The following is a 22,130-nucleotide window of genomic DNA, read 5'->3' as shown; positions in this document are numbered from 1 at the left end:
GATGAATCCGGTGTTCATCTTGTGTTAATGAGGTATGGTAACTTAGACTGATGCATATATGTGCCTGGTGATACGTTGTAGCCGACTGATACGAAGCATCAATAAACGCATAGTGTTTAGAAAAAATAGACTACCAAACATAAGAATGTGTAGATTTTAGGAATATAAATGACTTAGAACATTATAGTAACGGCGAATTTGCTTATCGTATAAAATTACCTTTAATAAGTTACTGTAATAGAAAAATAGAACTCACTTTATCACTACTGATAGCAGCCTTGCAAACAGGGCATACCGTGCGGGTTTCAGAAGTTTCAAGCCAACGATGAAGACATGGCCAACAAAATAAATGGCCGCACATGCTAACTACCGCATCTCGAGCTGAATCAAGACATATATTACACTCAAAAGATCCTGTTGTCCCATTACTATCAGTGGTCTCGGATGTGTTGGCTTGATTTGACTTATCAGGGTTGCTTTTAGGTATATTTGACTTCGAGGTAGAGGCGGCTGTCGATGTTTCCATTTATCCTTGTTCGTCAGTTGTGTAATATTTTACCTAAAAGAACACCCTGAACATCACAAGAAAATAGGAAAACCACCATAGAAATTATAACAATCTCAGTGCCAGTTACAGAAAATTAAAATGATTTACTACACATATAACAAAATCATATATATTAAGGATGTGACTAAAGGTGTTCTCTGGAACTTAGGGGAACTGTTATGATGAGATTTATTTGACGCATTATGATAACAGCTAGAACAGAAAAGAAAGATAATCCTGCTAACTTTAGTTATACACAGCATCACGACACGTCATGAGATAATAAATTTAAGTAGAATTAAGATGAAACCCTTGTCCATTAATTTACTCAGAGCTACACAACTTGAAATAAAACATCAAAAGAATCTCAATGAGTTGCTGATTAGTTTAAAATATTGTTTCTTTAGATTTATTAATTGGTACAAATTAACGGAACATCGTATTGTTGATGAACTGTGAATATAAGGTCAATATAAACAAACGAATGATAGCCAGTAATCGGATTTGAAACCATCGGAACTGAAGTATTCACAAGGAATTGATATGTGCAATTAATTCTCAGTTTATAAGCTATGTAATTGAATTTAAAATATAAAATACACCAGTACGGAAAAACTGAATGCTCTGAAATCTTGAAGAGACATGCTACTTTTTTATTATTTCAATTATGAGAATGGACTCTATGATGCTCATGTACTTCTTTAACTAGCTAGCACAACTGAACACAGAACGGTTGCACACGACTCACTACACATAGATCAAGACCAGTTACAAAAAAACAATTTAAAGTAAAATATTTGACTTTAAAACGAATAACCTGTTTACTATTTTATAATGAAGGGAAAAAATCTGGATCTTGATATTTTTTGTAATTCAATGAGCATGGCTATATTCAAAAATACATTAAATTATTTTGGCAGATGATATGAAATATAGTGGATAACTAGTCAATTATTATTATTTTTCCCACTGAAACAATGGCTTAGTGGTTATATAACACTCCATTTTTATATTTACTACGTTATTGGCTAGAGCTAAGTTTCACCTATGTAGACAACATCGTCATTTCACATAGAAATTTTCGTTTAAAATCAAATATACGAATAAATATTCGCAAACCGATTTACATTACTATTTCTGATTTTTGTGACATAGGAATTAATACTTATAAAAGCATTTATAAGCTTTTTATAGTATGAGTTAACACTTTCCTAAACCGTTATTGTCAAGCAATTCTCACAATCTATTCTGGTCATTGACCTAAAAGTTTTGCATCTTAATCAAGTAATCAAATCACATCAATGGCAAAAATGATGAAACATTATAGACTTCTTATAGAATTTGTTGTGCAGTATTGGAAGATAATGATTTGTACAGATAATATTTCAAGACTAGGTATTATACACATAAAAGTATACTGGTTTGTAGAAAAATATAGTTAAAAAATGCAAATTAAATTTGACAAGCCTCAGTAAAGAATCAAAAATTACGTTCGGAAAAATGAGTGACAAAAAAGACAAAGAATAGTAACCTAAAAATATGTATATTTTTATTTCTTTTTCTCCAGCATACTACTATTGTAATTAATACAACTGTTAGAGAAATTACAAGTCACAGATTACAAATGCACAGTTTCAGCAACAAGACACATCTCAGATACAAAACTTTTGCTAAAAATAAAGGATATTGACCAGGTTGAAATATTAATTCATTAAGGTGAAGAATTTGAATTCTGAACAGACACTATTTCATGAGTTCTAGACTGATACACGGCTAATTCAGTTGTTATATTTTGAAGACAAGACGATTTTACACGAAGACCAGCTGCGATTCGATTGAAACTTTTCTCGTAGACGTTACTGAGCTCTTCAAAAGCACAATTAGGTGGTTTTAGTACAGGATACTAAAAAACAGGCACAATAACAAACAACATATTTAATATGATACTTAATTATTCACATATATTTCTGTAGATATCAGACGTAAGGTATGAAATGTCATAAAAATTATTCACGATTAAATCTAAAAAATCGCATTTCAACACAAAACAAAAGCAAAATGTGAAAATCGACTTCCTCTTTTTTATTATTAATTATTGATAAAAGTGAATTAGACTAATGATTTATCTACCATTTTATTAAATTACGATCATATGTTTAAGCAAATTGAAATCGGATGCTTGATCAATATTAATTCTTAGCTTCTGTGTAAATCGACAAACATCATCGCCGGATAAAATAAATATTGAAATAAACCCTATAATCAGAGTACATATTTACTGGAGAACGGAGAAACGGCAATAAAATTTATGTTTTTCAGGGAAGTATTATCTTTATCGTTCGGTATCATAAATATAAACTGATATTTGAAATAGCAGTCAACTGTGAATAAGTCTCTGCATACAGGAACCAACCAAGATTTGTCCCCTATAATCTATGATTATTTGTGCTATTGCTCAATTCGAAAACATATAATTTAATTAGAATTTAATGATTACTAAACAACTCACACTATGATATACTGTAAATAATATTTAAAAAAAAACAATTTCACAACCTGTACTAAGAAATCTTCAGACAGCACATGTGTACAAGCATTTGAAGCAATCAATTGAAATTCTTTACATGAAACATCATGACACCAAGTAGACCAACAATCGGTAACCTCTACCAGTTGATCAGTAATGGTTACTAATTTCGATGTAGTATAGTATAAACCAACAGCGAAATTGTCTAACAAACTGAGAATTGGAGAATAATTTGAATTAGTGTTTATTACTTTATCTTTTTTATTCTTTCTCTTTTGATATTTATTTATTTCATGATGATAATGGCTAAAATAGAATGAAAAACAGAGTATAACGCACCGTTGAAAATTACAATTATTCATAAAAGCATATTTCAGGAGCATTTATTAAGATTTAGACTAACACAATCCATATTAATTGATATAAACGCAGTTCAGATATAAATATTTATAGCTTCACAAACTACATTTAAGTAATCATTATCATTAAAAAATACACTGATAATAGTAAATTGTAAAAATCTAAGAGCTTAACAAATGATATTATAGGTGGATATGAGTAATAATATATTTGACTTTGGTTATATGAAACTGAATTAAATAGTAGTGCAAAGTAAGGTGGAAAATTTGTATACTTTGCTACATGAAGTAAAATTATTGTGAAATAAAATTGTGAAACGAAGATGAATGAGATTTCACAATATTTTCGAAATAAGACCAATAATAAATTATGTAAAAAACTTAGAAAATGTTCCATCACATCAATGAAATAAGAAGGCATTAACAAGATAAAAAAAGGGAATGCAAATGACATGACATACGAAAGTAGACAAACAAACGTATAAAGTGTACTTTAGAAGGATGAAATCAAATTGAGAATTTAAAATATCAACGATAATATATGGTTCAAGGTTTATGGAAAGAGAAAGGAGGAATGCATTGTATCAATGCTACTGATTTTGAGTCCTACCACTAAAGGTCATCAAAAAGATTACCTTCAGGAAATGAACAGTCTTCAAACTGCAGTCGCGCCAGACTATTACTTTTATTCGCTTGCTTGACCAAAATGTTGAAAGCTTTACATAACTGTATATCCGATTTGCTAAGTCTACGATCACCAGTTACTTTTATTATTAGATTAGAAATTATGGAAGAAAGCCAGAAAGCTTATGCTCGAACATTCGTTTGTTGAGACCGTAATCAGTGAGAGCTTAGATAAAGACTATGAATACAGAACAGGATTGTTGCAACTGACGTAGATTATATGATTATAATTAACACTAAATGATGTAATGAAGAATTTAATTTTAAGAAATTTAAACAAGAAACTAAGCTAATAATCACGATACTTTTTACTTGAGTGAGTGACACCTGAAGATACAATTTGTTGACTTCGCTCATTTTAAACCATAATTTCAGTAGCGAAAATCGATTTGGAAAATGACCTTCTATAATCCATTACTCCATTGTAAGAAATGTTGATCACTCGTTGGAAGAAATTTGATGTAATCTCGTTTAGAAATTTGAAATTTACTTGTAGTCTAACTACTCTTTAATTGACCTACTTACCATTGGTGAAGTCATCAGATAAAATGCTCGATTGAACCGTCAGGATAACTAAGATGATAACTGTGATAATATGTTATCTACACTCGGGGTTGATGCATATTGCAGATTTAAAACCAGTAAAATTATGTGACATATAAGTATAATTCGTGTATTAAAGAATGATTTGTTTCATGTAAGGATAAATAATATGTGTTTAAATTTACCTCCTAGGACGTAAGGCACTTTGAATCATTGATACTAGCAAAGTTGCCAAAGAAATACTTTCATAAAACATTGTCAGGATTAATAAAACACCACCAGGATGAACAAAATCGTTATCACTAGAAATCCCGTTAGGCAAATGATCATCTTTTGGCGAAGACAGTAAAGAAGTATTTATAGCTGGATAAACCTTTGGTATGTCTGTATCTTCAGAAGTAAGCTGTCCAGACAAAAAGGATTCATACAAGGACCGAAGAAGATAGTCCATAGATTTCTTAGTAAAAGCAGCTAAATGTAACAAACATGAAGAAAAGTTTTAATAAAGTTTATTTATTGGTAACAAATTAACGGAACTGTTCTCAATTTTGCAATGAAACTATTGTGACTTACAAGAGTTTTCGGAAACCAGACCATGAAGTCCCAATATAAGTTCAATACCGATAGATAAAACCCTTCGGTATGGTCCGTAGCAATATAATGAAGCGCATGATACATCTGGCAAATCAGGGAATGTTTTGAGTATTTGATCACGTTTTACCATAACACTCCATGACTAATAGAGGAAAGAAATAGGGACAACATAAAGTGACTCTTGTAAAGGGACGACAATGGGAGGAATCATATATGAAACTCTAATTAATTTTTATTTCAGTATTACCTTTGAATTACATCTTTGTTTTAGGCCAATATACATAAACGTATGACCCAGCTCAGAGTACGTCATAGTGGCTTAAATGCATTTACTGTTAATCTTCCTCTAAATTTTGACCAGTAAATCATCTCAAACTTTTCTTCTAATCCCATTTCTGAATACTATGCTGCTTTTCATCTAGTTAATTTCTTCTTGATTATTCTGATCTAAGAAGCAACTAAGGTCGATTCATACTTGTGCCACGTGCTTTGTTGTTTATAATTAACTATTAGTGTAAATATGAACCTCTCCAATTAGTCACATATCATACCAGTACATCAAAACAAAATCAGGAGAGAAAAAAAGAGTGTAGTAAAAATACCAACAGCATAAAACAGGTAACAACTTTTGAATAATATGTTCAAAGCTTTCAGGAAGTTGATTGATGAATGTTTGTGAACTAATACGACTGATTTACTCAAAGTACTTAACAGTAGTTTAGTTATCTGGAGAATGCTGACTAAAGTGTCTACCTGCCGACATGGCTCAGACCAATCATTAATGGTAGAATGTCTTGGTTTAACCAACATTAGTACTTTAAACTAATCCGGAAAAAATTATTCCAACACTGTGAGATTATCTATGACAAATTAAATAAAAATAGGGAAGCACACAGACTGATGAACACCACTCAACATAACCAGTTCAGATGAGAGTCGGTCACGGGGTCGGATTCGACTGTTAGAGTGAAAAACATTCAGTACGTTTATTCAAGCCCTCAATACAACTTTATATCATCAGGCATATTCGACTGGATTAGGACGTGATCTTCAGATTAAAGAACACGTTCACGGATAGTGATCCTGAGTTCCATTTATAAGGGATTGGGTCGATATTTTAGGAAACGTGACCATATTCATTTCTTTGGGGATTACACAATACGATATCTGCCCTAAAACAATCAAAGACCAGTGGACAGACGTACAGTCGTTGTACTGTTAGGGATGCTAGACTTTCATTCCCTTTGCCGGTTTTGGTTGATATCTTAGGGGCGGCCAAACCAAAACATGGCATCAGTGCTTGAAGTCACTAACGTCTAGTCTCAGCCATGTTGGTAAATGCAGACTATTTGGTTGTGGTCTGCGTAACTATCGTAACCAATGGTTGGAGACTCTTGGTGACATGTCTTAGAATCGATCACAATTGTGTAGATGTATGCACTCTCTATCATCCCTTAAACTAAGAGAATAAAATCGCTTCATGTCTTTCTTTCTACGAAATAATTCTTTCTTCCTGTACTATGTCCTTATATCCAATCTTTCTTTTATATGTTACCATATCTGAATTAACTACTTTTATGAATTCGTTGTTCATCTTGTTGTGTTAATGAGGTATGGAGACTTGGACCGATGCAAATATGTGCCTGGTCCTACGTTGTAGCTGACTGACTGACATTAGTTGATATCGTTATCTTTTCAAACGTAGCATGTACAAAGACTATCTTTAAACTCTAACACAATATTCGTAAACTGAAAGGTTGGTAAGGAAAAATGAGAATAGCATGATGAAATGTACGATTTTTTGTACTGTGTAATATGTTAGTAATGCTGAATTCCTATCCAACATAGATATTTACTAAACAGTTCACATACACTACAAATTGTGTTTACAGGAGCTAGTGTGTAACGTGATAAAATTGTCATTTAGCTGAACTAACCAAAATTAAACATAGCAACAAAAAAGTCTAACGATATGACATTCACGAAACAAAACGAACTAGTAATTTAAAATTGCTTAATTCTCTCGTAGATGGTTCTTTGGTCTGTGAATCGAGATCATTCATTGTCGACAACAGACTGTTTAAACTTTTGACAGATTCTGGTGGTACGTTCTCTGCAATTTCATGCTGACTTTCGGAAATCATATAATGTTCAACTTTTACAATTGACATTACAAGCGAAGTTGCATAGACAATAGCATTTAGAGTTAAACAACGGAGATTTAACCATGATTTCTGAAAAAAAATACAGAAATAAGAGATACGTTGAAACAGCGAAATAGCATGATATAGTAAGACAAAGGGATAAGAACAAGTTTGCACGTTTTATAGTGCTAAATATGAGTGATAATTATTGGTTAAATGATAAGCATGAAATTTCACCAGACTATTAATTCAAAAAATATAGAAACTAAACGATGATTACCAATATCATATAGTGAAGTAAGTAAAAGAATTTTCGGAATTGTTCAAAATTTACACATTTATGTTCTGACGATGATACGCAAGGAGCCACAAAGTGGGTGTGATTAAAGCGAGAAATGAACGCCAAATGAATAATTAAAACAACACAGTCCTGCTGTAGGGAGTCCCTTGAAGGAAGATTTGATTCTGTCTTAAAGAAGAATTAAGTATGGCCACAGAAAAACTATAATCACAAGTCAATGGACTTGGAAGAGAAAAGGAACTATGCAATGGTCAAGGTGTGAACTAGCGCAATTGAGCCGAGTGAAGAAGATTAAAAAGAGTTAATCTTAACATATCACAAAATGGATATTCAAAACCCATTAAAAATTGTCAATTATTATAGTAAGCCAGAAAATTAGATATTTTCGACAACAGTGAACAGATGTGTACATTAGTGAAATTAACTGATTAAAAGATTGATAACTACTGATTTCTGACATTATATACTAGATGGAATGTTAATGAAGGGATCTAACTGGCATTAATAAGAAATAAATGCTGGAAAGTAATTATTTGAAAATGGCTCGAAAAAACAAACAGTCAGGAAAACAAAGGTTTATGAATAAATAGGAAGAATAGTTAGCTTACCAAATGGTCAAATGACAATCGAACGTTTTCAACTCGTTCATATCTAATAAAAAGTGAGTTAGAAATCCCGTAAAATACTTCACTTACTGATCAAAGTTCGGTGTGACTGAAAAGTCCCGGCAATCAACAATCATCGGAAGTTGTTTTGTAACTAAGAGGTTATGGAAAAACAGTATAAACAATTAGACTCATACAAATAGACACTTGAAAAGTGTTCATAGGAAAATCAATTGGCATGTCTAATAAGCAAGTTTTATCTACTTACCATTATCGATACTAATTTGAGCCTGACCGAGTTGCTCAAGAAGTGTATCAAAGCTGAAAGTTAAAGACAAAATTTAAGCCAACATTGAGTAAAAATCTATATAAAAAACAGATGATTTATCTATTTAAAACAGATTTTGGTACAATAGGACACGAAAAAAATCCGCCACACAAATGAATTAATAATAATGTGACGAAACAAGGGAAGGGTAGTACACTCAATAAATGAGCAAGAATAGTGTCCAAAAACGATCACGAAAGTTTTCTTTGGGTTAAGCAAGTTTACCTTATTTTTATGAATGTAAAATAAAACTACAGCGGAATCATAGTCGGATTCTATTCTGAGTCATATCTAATAATGCACTTAGCCCAATAATTCGGACGATTCTAAAGGACTCACACAGAGGGTCGTGGTGAACTAGCAGGTTCCAGTTCCATATTTATTTCCCATATCATGGTGACATATCATCAACTGACCATCTTCTCGTCTCTTCACCTAGTTCGAGCGTCGGTAAATAATTCATATCCAAGCTATGGAATCTAGTGTTTCAAACTATCACATCAACTGAGTTATCGTCATTGAGTGAAACATATTACCGAAACTCAGCACCACTAAAATGGTGTTGCCACCAGGTCTCAGGAATCCTTTGAGAAAAAGACCACTGAACATGGTGAGACATTGAACATTCTCAACCTGAAAAAGCCAGGTTTTACGAGTGTACCATAGATCTGTTCTTACCAAATCTTTTATAGTCAGATTAACATCACGATGGCGCCAAAAGTGGCCTACATTCACATACGCCGCTTTGGCTTTCAGTATATGTGCACTGACATCGTCAGTTACGACACTACTAGCTATCGTACAACCTATCCAGATGCACGAACTATTGAGCACAAAGACTCCTGCTGGTTTTGTACAAGTACTTAATGTTTTAAAGGTGAAAACTATATGCTGCACTTACGAACATTGATTGAGAGCTGATTAAATGAGGTTTGGACAGCTTATGCACTATCGTGCAGTCAGACAATGTTTTTCTCCAGATGACAAATCCACACACTTCCTTCATATCTGTTTCTAATACACCCTCGATGAAAAAGTTGAAGAGGAATAGTAAGAGATGACAACACCATCTACCTCTACTATTCAGATGGGACAATGTAGGGAGATGATTGTATGCCCTTAGTATGTCTGAGGCATTTGTATACAGATTTATCATAAGCTCCTCAACCACTCCTTGAACAGACAATCCCAGAAAAGCCATATCTAACGAACTGAAGGCACCCTTGGTATCAAGAAACGATTATTGTTCTGTAATAAATGTGGTGGTGTCCGAACGTATGCCAGAGAGTGGAGGTGATAAAAGCATTCACAATCGGAAAGAAAGGCATTCTACTTGTCGCGAGTAAGCTCTTCACGAGTTTCGCACATATTTTGTGGAATATGACGGATGATAATAGTTTAAGTAACGGAAATTGTATTTATAATCTTATACCTGGTACCAACGTAACATGGTTTTGATATTAAGTCTACCCTACCATGGATTAAAATATATCACAATAAATTACAATTCCTTCTACTTCCTCAAGAGAAAAGAAGTGCAAAAGAGGACTTCTTGCGTTTGAAATTTGGGTAAATCTTACGGATATTAATGAACTATCACAAGAAATAGAAATCATTTAACCTGTTAAAAAAAAAAAAAAAAAAAATTTAAATTATATTTTTAATTTATTAAAAAAAAAAAAAAATAAAAATAAAAAAAAATTTTTTAAAAATTTTTTAGTTATTTTAGAATCTAATATTTTTTTTTTTTTTTAATGTTAAGAAATTAAAAAAAAAAAAAAAAAATCATCTAAAAAAAAAAAAAATAAAAAGAAGAATTAAAGTTGAATGTTTTTTAAAAAAAATTTTTTTTTTTTTTTTTAATATAAAAAAAAAAAAAAAATTTAAAAAAAAAAGAGAAAAAAAAAAAAAAAATAAAAAAAAAAAAAATTTTTTCCTTTTTTTTTTATTTAACAAAAAAAAGAAAGAATATTTAAGAACATTATCTTCATTAGCAATTGAAAAGATAATTTCATTATTTAGGTTATATTCGGATTAAAAACTTTTATCAGAGGTAGTAATCCATACTATAATTCTCAACCAATACTCTCAAGTATGACCACTTTTTATTACTGTTGTACGTAACGAATCAGTATGCATCACGTTGTCGTCTAAAGGTCACATTTTCAAAGCAAATAAACGAGAGTGAATTATGGTTATATAAGGTGAATACTTTATTAACCCGGAAAAATTTATAATCCGAATTCAAACTTTGATTTTACGGTATGAGTAATAAAAAAGATATCATCAATAATACTTACTCATGTTGTGAAACAATCAACTGCCAATGAAGCATTTCAACACGGACAGTTAGAAATACGTCAGCATTATGAAGTTGGCTGATAAATTGTGTGAATTCACGAACTTTTGTATAGGCATGTTTTCGATATGCAGCAACTAAAAACTCTTCCGCTTCCGTGACCATACTGTTGGAAAGTGTTATAATCTTCTGATAAAGACTATGTATAGAATTACTATCGTCAACTTGTGACTGTGTAGCCACTATACTTGTACACATGGCCAATGATGGAGAGGGTTTTACAATTAAATGCCTACAATAATAATGACGGTATTAAAAGTAGTTTTACACTTCAAGTCAAAAAATAATAATAATAATTGCTTTGTTCAGTGCAGAGCAAACCTACATTCGTTTGTGGAACGTTAGATCACGCATGTCACATTGGTAAACTCATAAACAAAATTAAATACTTGTCGGTAGATACATGAATATGAAGAATTAACACTAGAAAGTCAATCACCATCGAAGCAGAACCTAGCACGAATGTATATCGGTTTGAGTTGCTACACTTCACACCAGGACAACAAAAAGAGAAACTAACATATTGAAGACAGAAATCTTCAAATGGAATGAATATCAAAGTATGAGAAATCCGCCTGTAGCTCCTCTAGAGTTACTGCCGGTCCCAAGCCCGGTTAAAGGAGGACGGTTGGGGATGGGGTTAGCGTCCCCATCCCGTAGAAAACTAACTCGCTAAAAGACGCTAACCAGAAAAAATAATTCAAACCATTAAAACTGCCCTGGGAGTTAAGTCTTCATTTAGAACTATAACGTCTCATGGTGAAAGCCAAACTCCTTCAGAAGCCACGAGGCCGATGCCCCTTCTAACAACCAGAGCAACAATTTTTATAGGTACATGGAACGTCTAGACAATGTGGGAGACAAGGAAGACCAGTCAAATAGCAAGGGAAATGAGGAGATGCAACTTAGCAGTACTGATAATAAGCGAAACTCATTGGACTCAAGCTGGAAAACAAAGGCTAAATACGGGAGAGATGCTGCTATACTCCCGTCACGAAGAGGAAAATGTTCCACACACTCAGGAAGTTGCTCTAATGCTGTCCAAAGAAACACGAAATACACTTGTAGGATGGGAATCTCACCGTTCCAGAATCATCAAAGCATCATTCAAAACAAAGAAGGAGGGGATCACAATGAATATTATCCAATGTTATGCACCCACCAATGATAGCGACGACGACATTAAAGATCAATTCTACGAGCGACTGCAGTCAGTGATAGAGAAATGCCCAAGAAAGGACCTCACCATCCTAATGGGAGATCTAAATGCCAAAGTCGGAATAGACAACATCGGATATGAAGATATCATGAGACGACATGGACTGGGAGAGAGAAACGGGAATGGAGAAAGATTTGCAAATCTGTATGCATTCAACAAATAGCTCATAGGCGGCAAAATATTTCCACACAAAAGTATACACAAAGCTACGTGGATCTCAACGGACCACACCACAGAGAACCAGATAGATCATATTTGCATCAACAAAAAGTTCAGAAGGACAATGGAAGATGTGAGAACCAGGAGAGGATCTGACATAGCTTCAGATCACCACCTAGATGTGGCCAATTTAAAACTGAAGCTAAAGAAGAACTGGACAAACAGTACTACAAAGGTTCAATACAGCCTTCCTTCGAGATACTAACAAACTCAATCAATTCAAGATAGCTCTCAACAACAGGTTCCAAGCCCTACAAGATTTACTGAAGGAAGAAGAAACTACTATGGAGGACAACTGGAAAGGCATCAAGGAAACATTAACTTCAACGTGTCAAGAGGTTCTGGGCCTAAAGAAACACTATCATAAGGAGTGGATCTCTATAGAAACACTGGACAAGATCAAAGAAAGGAAGATCAAGAAGGTAGCAATTAACAACAGCCGAACACGAGCAGAGAACGTCCAAGCACAAGGGCTGAATACACAGATACAAAAGCAAGTGAACAAGAGCATACTAGCAACAGAAACTATCAGCAAACCAGAGCAAGGTCAAAGACAAAGAAGGCAAGCCAATCACTGAAATTCAACAACAGCGGAACAGATGGGTAGAGCCGAACAATAGGCCGGCTCCAATGTCCACCGGACATGGAAGCAACACACAGATCTTCCTATAGATGTCAACGACGGCGGAAATCAGAATGGCCATCAGACAAATCAAGAACAAAAACAGCAGGACCCGACAACATACCAGCTGAAGCATGAAGTCAGACATCGAAACGGCTTTATTCAAAAGATTTGGGACAAGTGCCGATGGACTGGAAAGAAGGATACCTCGTCAACATATCAAAGTAAGAAGATACCAGCGAGTGTGAGGACTACAGAGGTATCACACTACTGTCAGTATCCAGAAACGTTTTCAACAGTGTTGCTGAACAGAATGAAAGACGCAGTAGACACCCAGCTTCAAGATCAACAGGGCGAATTCCGTAAGTATCAGTCGTGTACAGACCGAACCACGACACTACGGATCATTTTTGAGCAATCGATTGAATGGGATTCGTCACCATACATCAACTTTCTTCGACTATGAGAAAGTGTTTGACAGTGTGGATAGAAGGACCTTATGGAACCTTCGTATATACTACAGTGTGCCTGAGAAGATTGTCAGCATCATACGGAATCGTGAGACGGACTACACCGTAAAGTCGTGAATGGGGGTCAACTGACAGACGTATTCCGAGTGAAGACTAGTGTCAGGCAAGCCTGCTTACTCTATCTCTCTTTTCTTCCGGTGGTTGACTGGATTATCAAGACTTCGACATCTCAGGGAAAGCACAGAATACAATGGACAGCTTGGATACAAACAGACGATTTGGACTTCGCAGATGACCTAGCCATTCTATCCCATACACATGAGCAAATGCAGGTCATGATAACCAGTGTAGCAAAAGCCTCTGCATCAGTAAGCCTCAACATACACAAGGGAAAAAGTAGGGTCCTCAAATACAACACGGAGAATACCAGCACAATCACACTTGATGGAAGACCTCTGGAAGAGATGGAGAGTTTTACGTAACCGGACCGCATCATTGATCAACAATGGGGGTCTAATGCACATGTAAAGGCACGGACTAGCAAAGCAAGGGCCACATTTCTACAAATGAAGGACATGTGGAGCTCGAAACAACTGCCAGACAACAAAGTCACAATCTTCAATACGAATATCAAGACAGTTCTACTGTACAGAGCTGAGACTTGGAGAACTACTACAACTATCATCAAGAAAGTTACAAGTATTTATAAACAGCTGTCTACGCAAGATACTGAATGTCCGTTGGCCGGATACCATCAGCAACAGTCTACTGTGGGAGAGAACAGACCAGTTTCCAGCTGAAGAGAAAATTAGCAAAAGACGCTGGAAGTGGATAAGACATAAATTACGGAAATCATCAAACTGGATCACAAAGCAAGCAGCTAACTTCAAATCCTAAAGGGAACGGAAAATGGGAAGGTCAAAGAACACACTGCGACGGGAATTGGAAGGAGACATCAAAAAGATAAATAGCAACTGGAAAGAATTTCCCAGGACAGATTTCGATGCTCCTCTACGAGGGGTAACAGGTGTAAGTAAGCAGGTTTCCTAGAACAGATATTCAGAGTCATTCGACGTCCCCATTTTAAAAAAACGATTATATTCACCAGCAGTTTCATAACTAATATGCTGTCGTTGAAAGAAAGCTATGTTTAAAACCATGAATTCAAATCTACTTAGCATAGACAATATTTAAATTATAGAAGACTTGCTTACCCTAGTGAAAGGAACAGCAACTGCTTGATTTCAAGTTTGTCTAACTGGGGCAATATAAGTTCAGGACAATTAAGAAAATCTGAAGAGTATAAATTACACAATTTTATGCGCAAATGGTGATTAAGATTTGTATGTTCTAATCCGATTATATAAATCCAGTAAAGAGAAAGAAGTCCAGTTCCGAGAGAGAAGGAACACTCATAAGCCGGAGAGGATGTTTCCAAAAGCGAGGATAAAGATAGTAGCAAAAATCCATCAACTGGATAAAGGTCAATAGTTGTTTCATTATTAACAGCAACATCTTTTAACTTCTTTAGTAAAACTTCACTACGATCTGGGGCATATCCAAAGTAGTAACGAAGTAATGACTGTAAAGAAGCTCCTTGATTATTAGCACGTGCTATCTGGTGAGCGCACAGATGACGATAAATAGTCTTATCTTCTTTGTTTGTCTGTAAAAAGTGATAAATATTAACAATTATAAGTGGTGACTCAGAAATCTCAATGGCGCAAATGCAATCATTCTTTGTCTTTCGTTACTTCTTGAACACCAAAATCTTACACTTTTTCTACACCTACCATTGTATACTACTACCAATACTGTTACCAATTCCACTACTCTTGGATTCGTCTTAATGCTTTCATCTCGCTGTGTTTATGTTGGATATGACTAACTGATTGTTATAAGTGGTCAGACTCAAGTAGATATAATGGATGACAAAAGAACTTCAATCAAGTAGCAAAATTCTGGCATAAAGCAATTATGACTACAAAACGAATAAAAACATACGAAAGAATCTATTCTACTTTTGGTACAACTCGTGTCATGGTAAATACACTGTGATACGTTTGTCACGAAATAATATTAGTGTAATGCATTTAAAGTGTTGTGATCAGGCTCTACGATACATTATTGTGACGTAAAACATAAAACCCTGGTACAAATAAGAGGTATTTGATGCACGACATTAAAAAGAACCTCCAGAATGCTACAGACATTCAATAGTAACGAAAAGAATAAGGAAACATCTAAAATCTTGTGTAGTCCATGAGGATGAACTAATCCACGAAAATTCAAGTTACTTTATTAAATGGGATGTGGATAGTTGGGAAAGAAGTAGCATAATATTAGTATGCAATAACATACATGTACAATAATGATGTTAGACTAAAAATGACTTACGAAGTTCAGATCTGTCTCAGCAACCTCCATAACAAAACTAATATACTGTTGAGAGCAAAAAAGATCAATGTGACAATATTAAGTCATTAATGCCTTAAATTTCAAAGATCAAAATGACAAACATATCAATTAGAATTTTTCATATAAAACATAACAAAAACCGCAATACAGAACATGACATTTAGAAGTAGCAGTAACAGAAATACATACTCACGATCATTGATTTGACCAAATTCTCACGTACATTCTTTGAGGGTAGTTTATAATAAAATACTTTTGTCGTGACAACAGTGACAGATAAGTATGTCTAAGAATATGCACTTGACTTGACTGTTAATTCTGGTTTATAAATGGACAGACCAGAACTAACACCCATTGAGACGTCCACTGTATGCAATCACTGCGGATTAACCATCTGATTCAAGAAAATATAAGCTTTATCCTTCTGTGATGTTTTCGGTTGTTGTCTTTAATTGTACAGTGCTGATACATCTATCGGATCGATGATTCATTTGTTTAATTATAACATTTGGTCATTGACTACATGAACCGATGTTGTTAACGTAGACTTAGTTACTTGGTCATAAATTCCTCTGTATACTTGACCATTCAAATTTTTCCTCGATAGTAAATAAATATTCTCAGTCACTTCTTACAGAATGTCGCAATTGTAATGCTTCTCTGTACCTCCTACTATCTTAACGAAGATTTATTTAAAGTTGTAACCACTTACTAACTCCAGTAATTTGGTACATATCCCTTTTTACATTTTTGCGGTTTACAGTTGCTTCTTATTTTCTTAATGATTTAAAATCTCTTAAAGCACATAGTTTAATGTCAGATTGGAGAATGCTGCTCTTGACTTACAACAAACAACGAGAAATTCAATTTCCTAAATTCCAACAGCAAGTATTCGACTAGAGAAACAAATTTTTAAACCGCTCCTAACTGACTGCAGTCACGAATGAGTGTAAGTAAACGGATTCAGTAAATCAGAAAACCTGTTTTCGACTGGTTTTACTAAAAACCACTGAATGTTTTTCTTTCAATTTTAGCACTGTAAACAATAAAGACCAGGAACAAGTAAAATATAAAAGATTTAGGACAACGATGAACAAGTCAGTAAGAAATCTTATAATGTACTGGTTGCATCATACACACAAAAATAAATCTGTTTGAGTGCTTGACTAACCGGACTGCTTAGAAAAAACAATAAAATGATACTACAAGAGCAAAAAATATAACGAAGGAAATCAGAAGATTTACCTTGATTTGATCATCCACATTTGGTAAAACCATACGTAAAAGGTAAGCCAAATCCATAGAACATATGGGCTTATGAGAGAATGTATTAAAGTAATCCTCCAAGAATGTCAATGGATTATGATTATAAACAAGATGCATTCCCAACTGTACCAGGTTCGCATACATATCCAAACGCGCCAATTGCGGACCACGATTATAAGGATGATTCGTTATGGCGATGTCGATTAACGACATAACTTTTTCTACACTATTTTATGAAAAAAAATTGGCTGCTTATTCATCTTTCATTAAAGTAATAGTAAATGAGTACCAAACAGTGTTTAAAACAAATCGAAGTAAAAAAAACGATTGCAAGCTCACTCAACGTCTAATGTATCAGAAACGACAAATACAGAGACGTGTTGAACGTTGATTAGCACCAATTAACAGAATCCATCCATAAACAGTAGCTAGAATTAAGGTTACTACACAAATGGTCTTAAACACTATTGGTGCATATAACCAAATACCCCGGAGCAATTTCCTGTTTCTCGAATATATAAAAGATATCTGATAAATTTGTTTCTAAACTGTCAGATGCAAATAACCTATGACCACATGTCATATGCTAAGCTAATAGGGGGAAGAATAATGAAGAGATTACAATGTATTAAACAGGTTTTTAAAAGATAAAATGGAAACCAAATTATGTATTGTAACTCGGACTTACTTAGAATGCACAAAAGCTAATATAAATTACTGCTATAGATTATGTTATTTATTTTATTTAAAATACAAGGAATAACGAAAAGATAGAACTTTAAGCACATATTCTTTGCACATCGAGATCAGTCATCACTAGAGTACAACTTCGCGCAAATATATATTACATTTTTATATACTTTTAGTGAACTGACAGATCCATCACTGTATGAGTTCAAACACTGGTTTGAAACTACGCACTTCTGAATAGTAAACTGAGTAAACAAAGCGGAACCGGAGTGGGACTGGCTTCAAATTACATTCCGATGTCTGATCACTGGCCCCAAAAAGAACAACTTTCTTCAGTGTATAAAATACAGTCCTAATTTTGGTTGCTCACTAACACTGAGGTTCTTTTCACAATTTATTTCCCTCACTACTTTCTTTTCTCCAAAGTGTTGCTACATGAACAGATATTTGTCAGTACCAAGTTCCAGGTCGTTTATTAAAGACCGTATACATACCCAGAAAGATATTGAAAGGACCTTTACAAAGTGTGATTTCTGAACAATTACAACTTAATCGTATTCTGAAGAATTTACTGCATACATTCACGGTTGATCCACGAGACAATCTTGATAAGAAAAGGACGTAAGCATATGAGTAAGCAGATGAATCATCTCTTTAAGCTAACTCTAATCCATCACATTGTGATTAATGTAGGTTTTATGGAATACTTTTAGTGGGGAATATACTATGTACTTGACTGAAGCAAGTGGGGACACATGGAATTTGGTGGCAGAATAATTCTCGTTGTGCTACGATAAGACGTACAAAAAGAATACAGGTTAGTGAAATTTAGATCTCTTTTGGAAATATTACCAATTTGTAGATTTGGTGAAGCCGGACTACTGGTACTGAACCCAAAAGTCACAACCTGGACCTCAACAACTAAGTTTAAAAGCAAAGTGGAACAAACTTGATTAAGACTGTATTGACCACACCAACAAGATATAATGCGTCGTGTATTTTGATTACGAAGCGATAAAGACATAAAAATATTAACGCATTACCGCTGTATGTCTTTTAAAGACGTCTCAATTAATTTTTTCCATGGTGTCCAGTCGTCTGGGTTGATTTGTGTTTGGGATTTTGCCAACTCATAAAGATCATCCCATATGTCCAAATGAGCTAACAAACTGAGCTTCATGGAAGAGTAATCGCAAATGTAGTCCTCGTTATCGATACGATCTATTGGAATGATTGATATTATCTCAGTATAGTGCTTTTTTTTTACCTGTAATGTCTTTTCGACTAAGAAGTTTATAAGCTTCTTCATGCTTTTGAAGGCGAGCAAGTAATTCTATTAGCACCTGAAGCTCAGAATGTCTAGACATTTTTCCGTTCTCGGCTTCCCTGATTAGCATTTTCTCCGCCAGCGGCAAATACATACGATGTCCCATTATAGGATTTGATTCGGCTTGCATTATTGTGCTCATTATAACCCAGTAGTTGAACGCACTTGACGGGAATTTTTGTAAAAGAAGCCTAGCAGTTGCTTGCTGTGCAGAAAAGTTCCTTTCCTGAACATGATGAAGGAATAAACAGACCAACAAATCTTCTCTGTTAGGTGACCTTTCAAGAGAACGTTTTAAGAACTCATCTATTTTTTCACCCTGTCCAGTTTTCCGAAAATAACACATGATGACATTAAGTGTAGACTCATCAGTGGGGTATGACTTAATGAGTTCGTCAGCTAGCAGATTGGCTTCAGTAATTTTTCCGGATCTATGGAGTGTAAGTGCTTTAAGTGCCTAGTAGAAATCTTGTAGGATAAACAAGTGATCAAACCTTTGCTGACGTGCAATTTGGTGTTTTTTTGAGAATTTTATTTGCCTCTTGGAGTGCCTTTTTATAATTGCCACTTTCGAAAGGTTCTGTAGTACTTTTATTTTTATCCAATCTGCTGATATAGAAGACATACCGACTATCGACCTCAACCGAGACTCCTGGAAATCCAAACCAACCGACATTCCGAAGAGACAGCTTTGAACCACGCGGCTCTGAAAAGCTTGAACAAATGCATTATTTGTAGTGGTAGGTAACCTTCCCCCAAAAGGTTCTGTTAGTCTTCAGTATTATTACTGACTAGCTTGCTTACTAGTTTCAGTGAAAATACTTTAGCATCCTCACCAGATCACAATTGGTTATGTTGTGCTACTCATCTCTCGCGACAATTAGTCAGCTTAGTTCACGTATTTTCAGACCAGTTGAATATCCTCCAAATGTATCTTCGAATCTCGTCATTCCTGACCCGTTGAATGACCAGGTTTCGGGTCTTCAATTAAAAAGATGTTGAGGACAACGGCGTTCTCAAACCATTGACATTTTTATGTTATAACCATAGGGGAAAAATGTTCCGTGTCAATTGGCTTTCCTCTCTAGGATTAATAACCCAGTTATGTCAAACCTGGAAAATTATTGAAAAGGAAGGATTATGTCATTACATCAAAAGGAGAATTGTGATGAAAGATTCGAAATACAGATCAGTCATCTTAATCTTCATAGGTGTATATGTCATGACAAGATAAATCGAATAAACAACTCGAGCAAATCACTGGACAACGTCAATTGAATTTCACTGGACTATGTAGTCAAAACTTTTGGACATTTCTTCAGTCTTAAATAGAGTAGACGATGTGGCGGTAAATAAATTTCCAAAATAAATGTCTCTAAGTCCTCGATATTGGATGCTGGCCACATTAGTTTTAATGGACTCACCTAGCTGAAGACGCTCGGTCATGTATACGCACTGGATCACGAGTGGGAAAGCCGTGCTCAAGATCCCCTGCAATCGCTAGCCAGTCTAGCCCAGTCGATTCTTGATATAGTGGAAATTCGCATTTTGCCATTTGGTAAATAAAGAAGGAACGAATTGAGGGAAGAAATTTCTTTTCAATTCTTGATATATTGATAGCCTATCGAATATATCTGCGAACCCCCCCGATTCTGTCTTTTGCTTTCACTTGGTGGGTCCGGCTCATATTAGGTGATACTGGTTAAAACATTGTCAAATTCAATATACTTGTGGCATCTTCAAAGACAAGGTGTTATGCCCCAATATAATCTCTATTGGTACTGGTTGGTGACTAATTTAGTTGTTGCACGATAACATTTCGGTTGAATCACTTTTGTCAGTCTAGTTGACCACGGCTATAGAACCTAAACGTTCTGTTATCAGACTGCTATTTACTCACAACTTACCGAAAAGTACTCCGAATTCATAACTCACAACGGCCTCTGAATTAACTAGCTAAAGTCGTTTCCCTTACACATTTACGGCAGCCCAGCTGTCATAAGACGCTCTCTATCCACCAGAAGTTTCGGTTACTTACATCAGACATCCACTTCAGCACAAGCTCGAATATAATATCCCCCTTTACTAATACCATCTTCCTAACCTGTCGACGTAGTACATCTGATCACGCCTCTCAAAGGGATTTAACATCCGTATCTGACTACATCAGTATATGGCTACATCAGTTGCATGCTATGGAGTATACCATCATTTGATTCCTCTCCGAAACAACAAGGAGTCTAGACCATGGACTATCACAAATAGTCTTCGGTGAGTGATACTGAACCGTAACGGAATGACTGATCACGTAAAATGTGTCGCTGACTTAAAGAACTAATCAGAGAACGCTGAATGTTTAACAAGTCCTGAAGGTCATGGATCGCTAACGCGGGTTTATTATGTACTACAGGTTGGTCATAATCTGTGTTACGTAACCCAATCTAATCTGTTTTCTCAAAATGCCATATTTCTAATGGGCGTTTACCCATTCTTTAAGGCTTTTTATGTGATAAAGGGTAGGATAAATTTACCAATCCTGTTGTCCGAATTATTACTATTCACAAACAGATTATTGGTGTATAAGTGTTGTGAAGAAACCATTTCGGGTTTTTTGAAAATGCAGTTGTACAAAAGTTTCAATAATGTTTGCAGAATATTCGTCATATCTAAACAAATTCTATAGAATTTGAAAGAATATCAAGCTGACTTCAAAGAAAGAAAAGAGGAAAAACGTGAAGGAGAGAAATGTTCAATATATAAATAAGTTGCCAAGAATATTAGTGAAAACAGAATAAGAATAAACGGTGATATGAGTATTACCAAAGGAAACAATAAATAAATAAGTGAGAAAATGAGTCGTTGATTTAGTGTAGTTTGATGGTAGAATAAGTGTTTGTGTAGTGTCATA

General features: G+C 34.7%; 1 protein-coding gene across 1 annotated transcript; it reads right to left on the bottom strand.

Moving 5' to 3' along the window:
* Positions 1-2,071: 2,071 nt before the first annotated feature.
* On the bottom strand, positions 2,072-21,343 carry NAA25_3 (N-alpha-acetyltransferase 25, NatB auxiliary subunit; the record flags this gene model as incomplete). The annotated part of the gene is made up of 17 exons (XM_051218908.1): positions 2,072-2,450; positions 3,104-3,380; positions 4,846-5,131; positions 5,234-5,396; positions 7,252-7,488; positions 8,308-8,350; positions 8,395-8,458; positions 8,573-8,625; positions 10,933-11,223; positions 14,736-15,187; positions 15,919-15,963; positions 17,185-17,431; positions 18,939-19,116; positions 19,163-19,679; positions 19,717-19,810; positions 19,850-19,936; positions 21,327-21,343. 17 exons carry the CDS (start codon positions 21,341-21,343, stop codon positions 2,259-2,261), a joined length of 3,243 nt encoding a protein of 1,080 aa, XP_051064062.1. The 3' UTR covers positions 2,072-2,258.
* Positions 21,344-22,130: the final 787 nt, after the last annotated feature.

This window comes from Schistosoma haematobium (assembly GCF_000699445.3).
Source record: "Schistosoma haematobium chromosome Unknown HiC_scaffold_226, whole genome shotgun sequence".
Taxonomy (NCBI): domain Eukaryota; kingdom Metazoa; phylum Platyhelminthes; class Trematoda; order Strigeidida; family Schistosomatidae; genus Schistosoma; species Schistosoma haematobium.
Note: the sequence above shows the minus strand (reverse complement) of the source record. Positions and strands in the feature narration are given on the sequence as shown.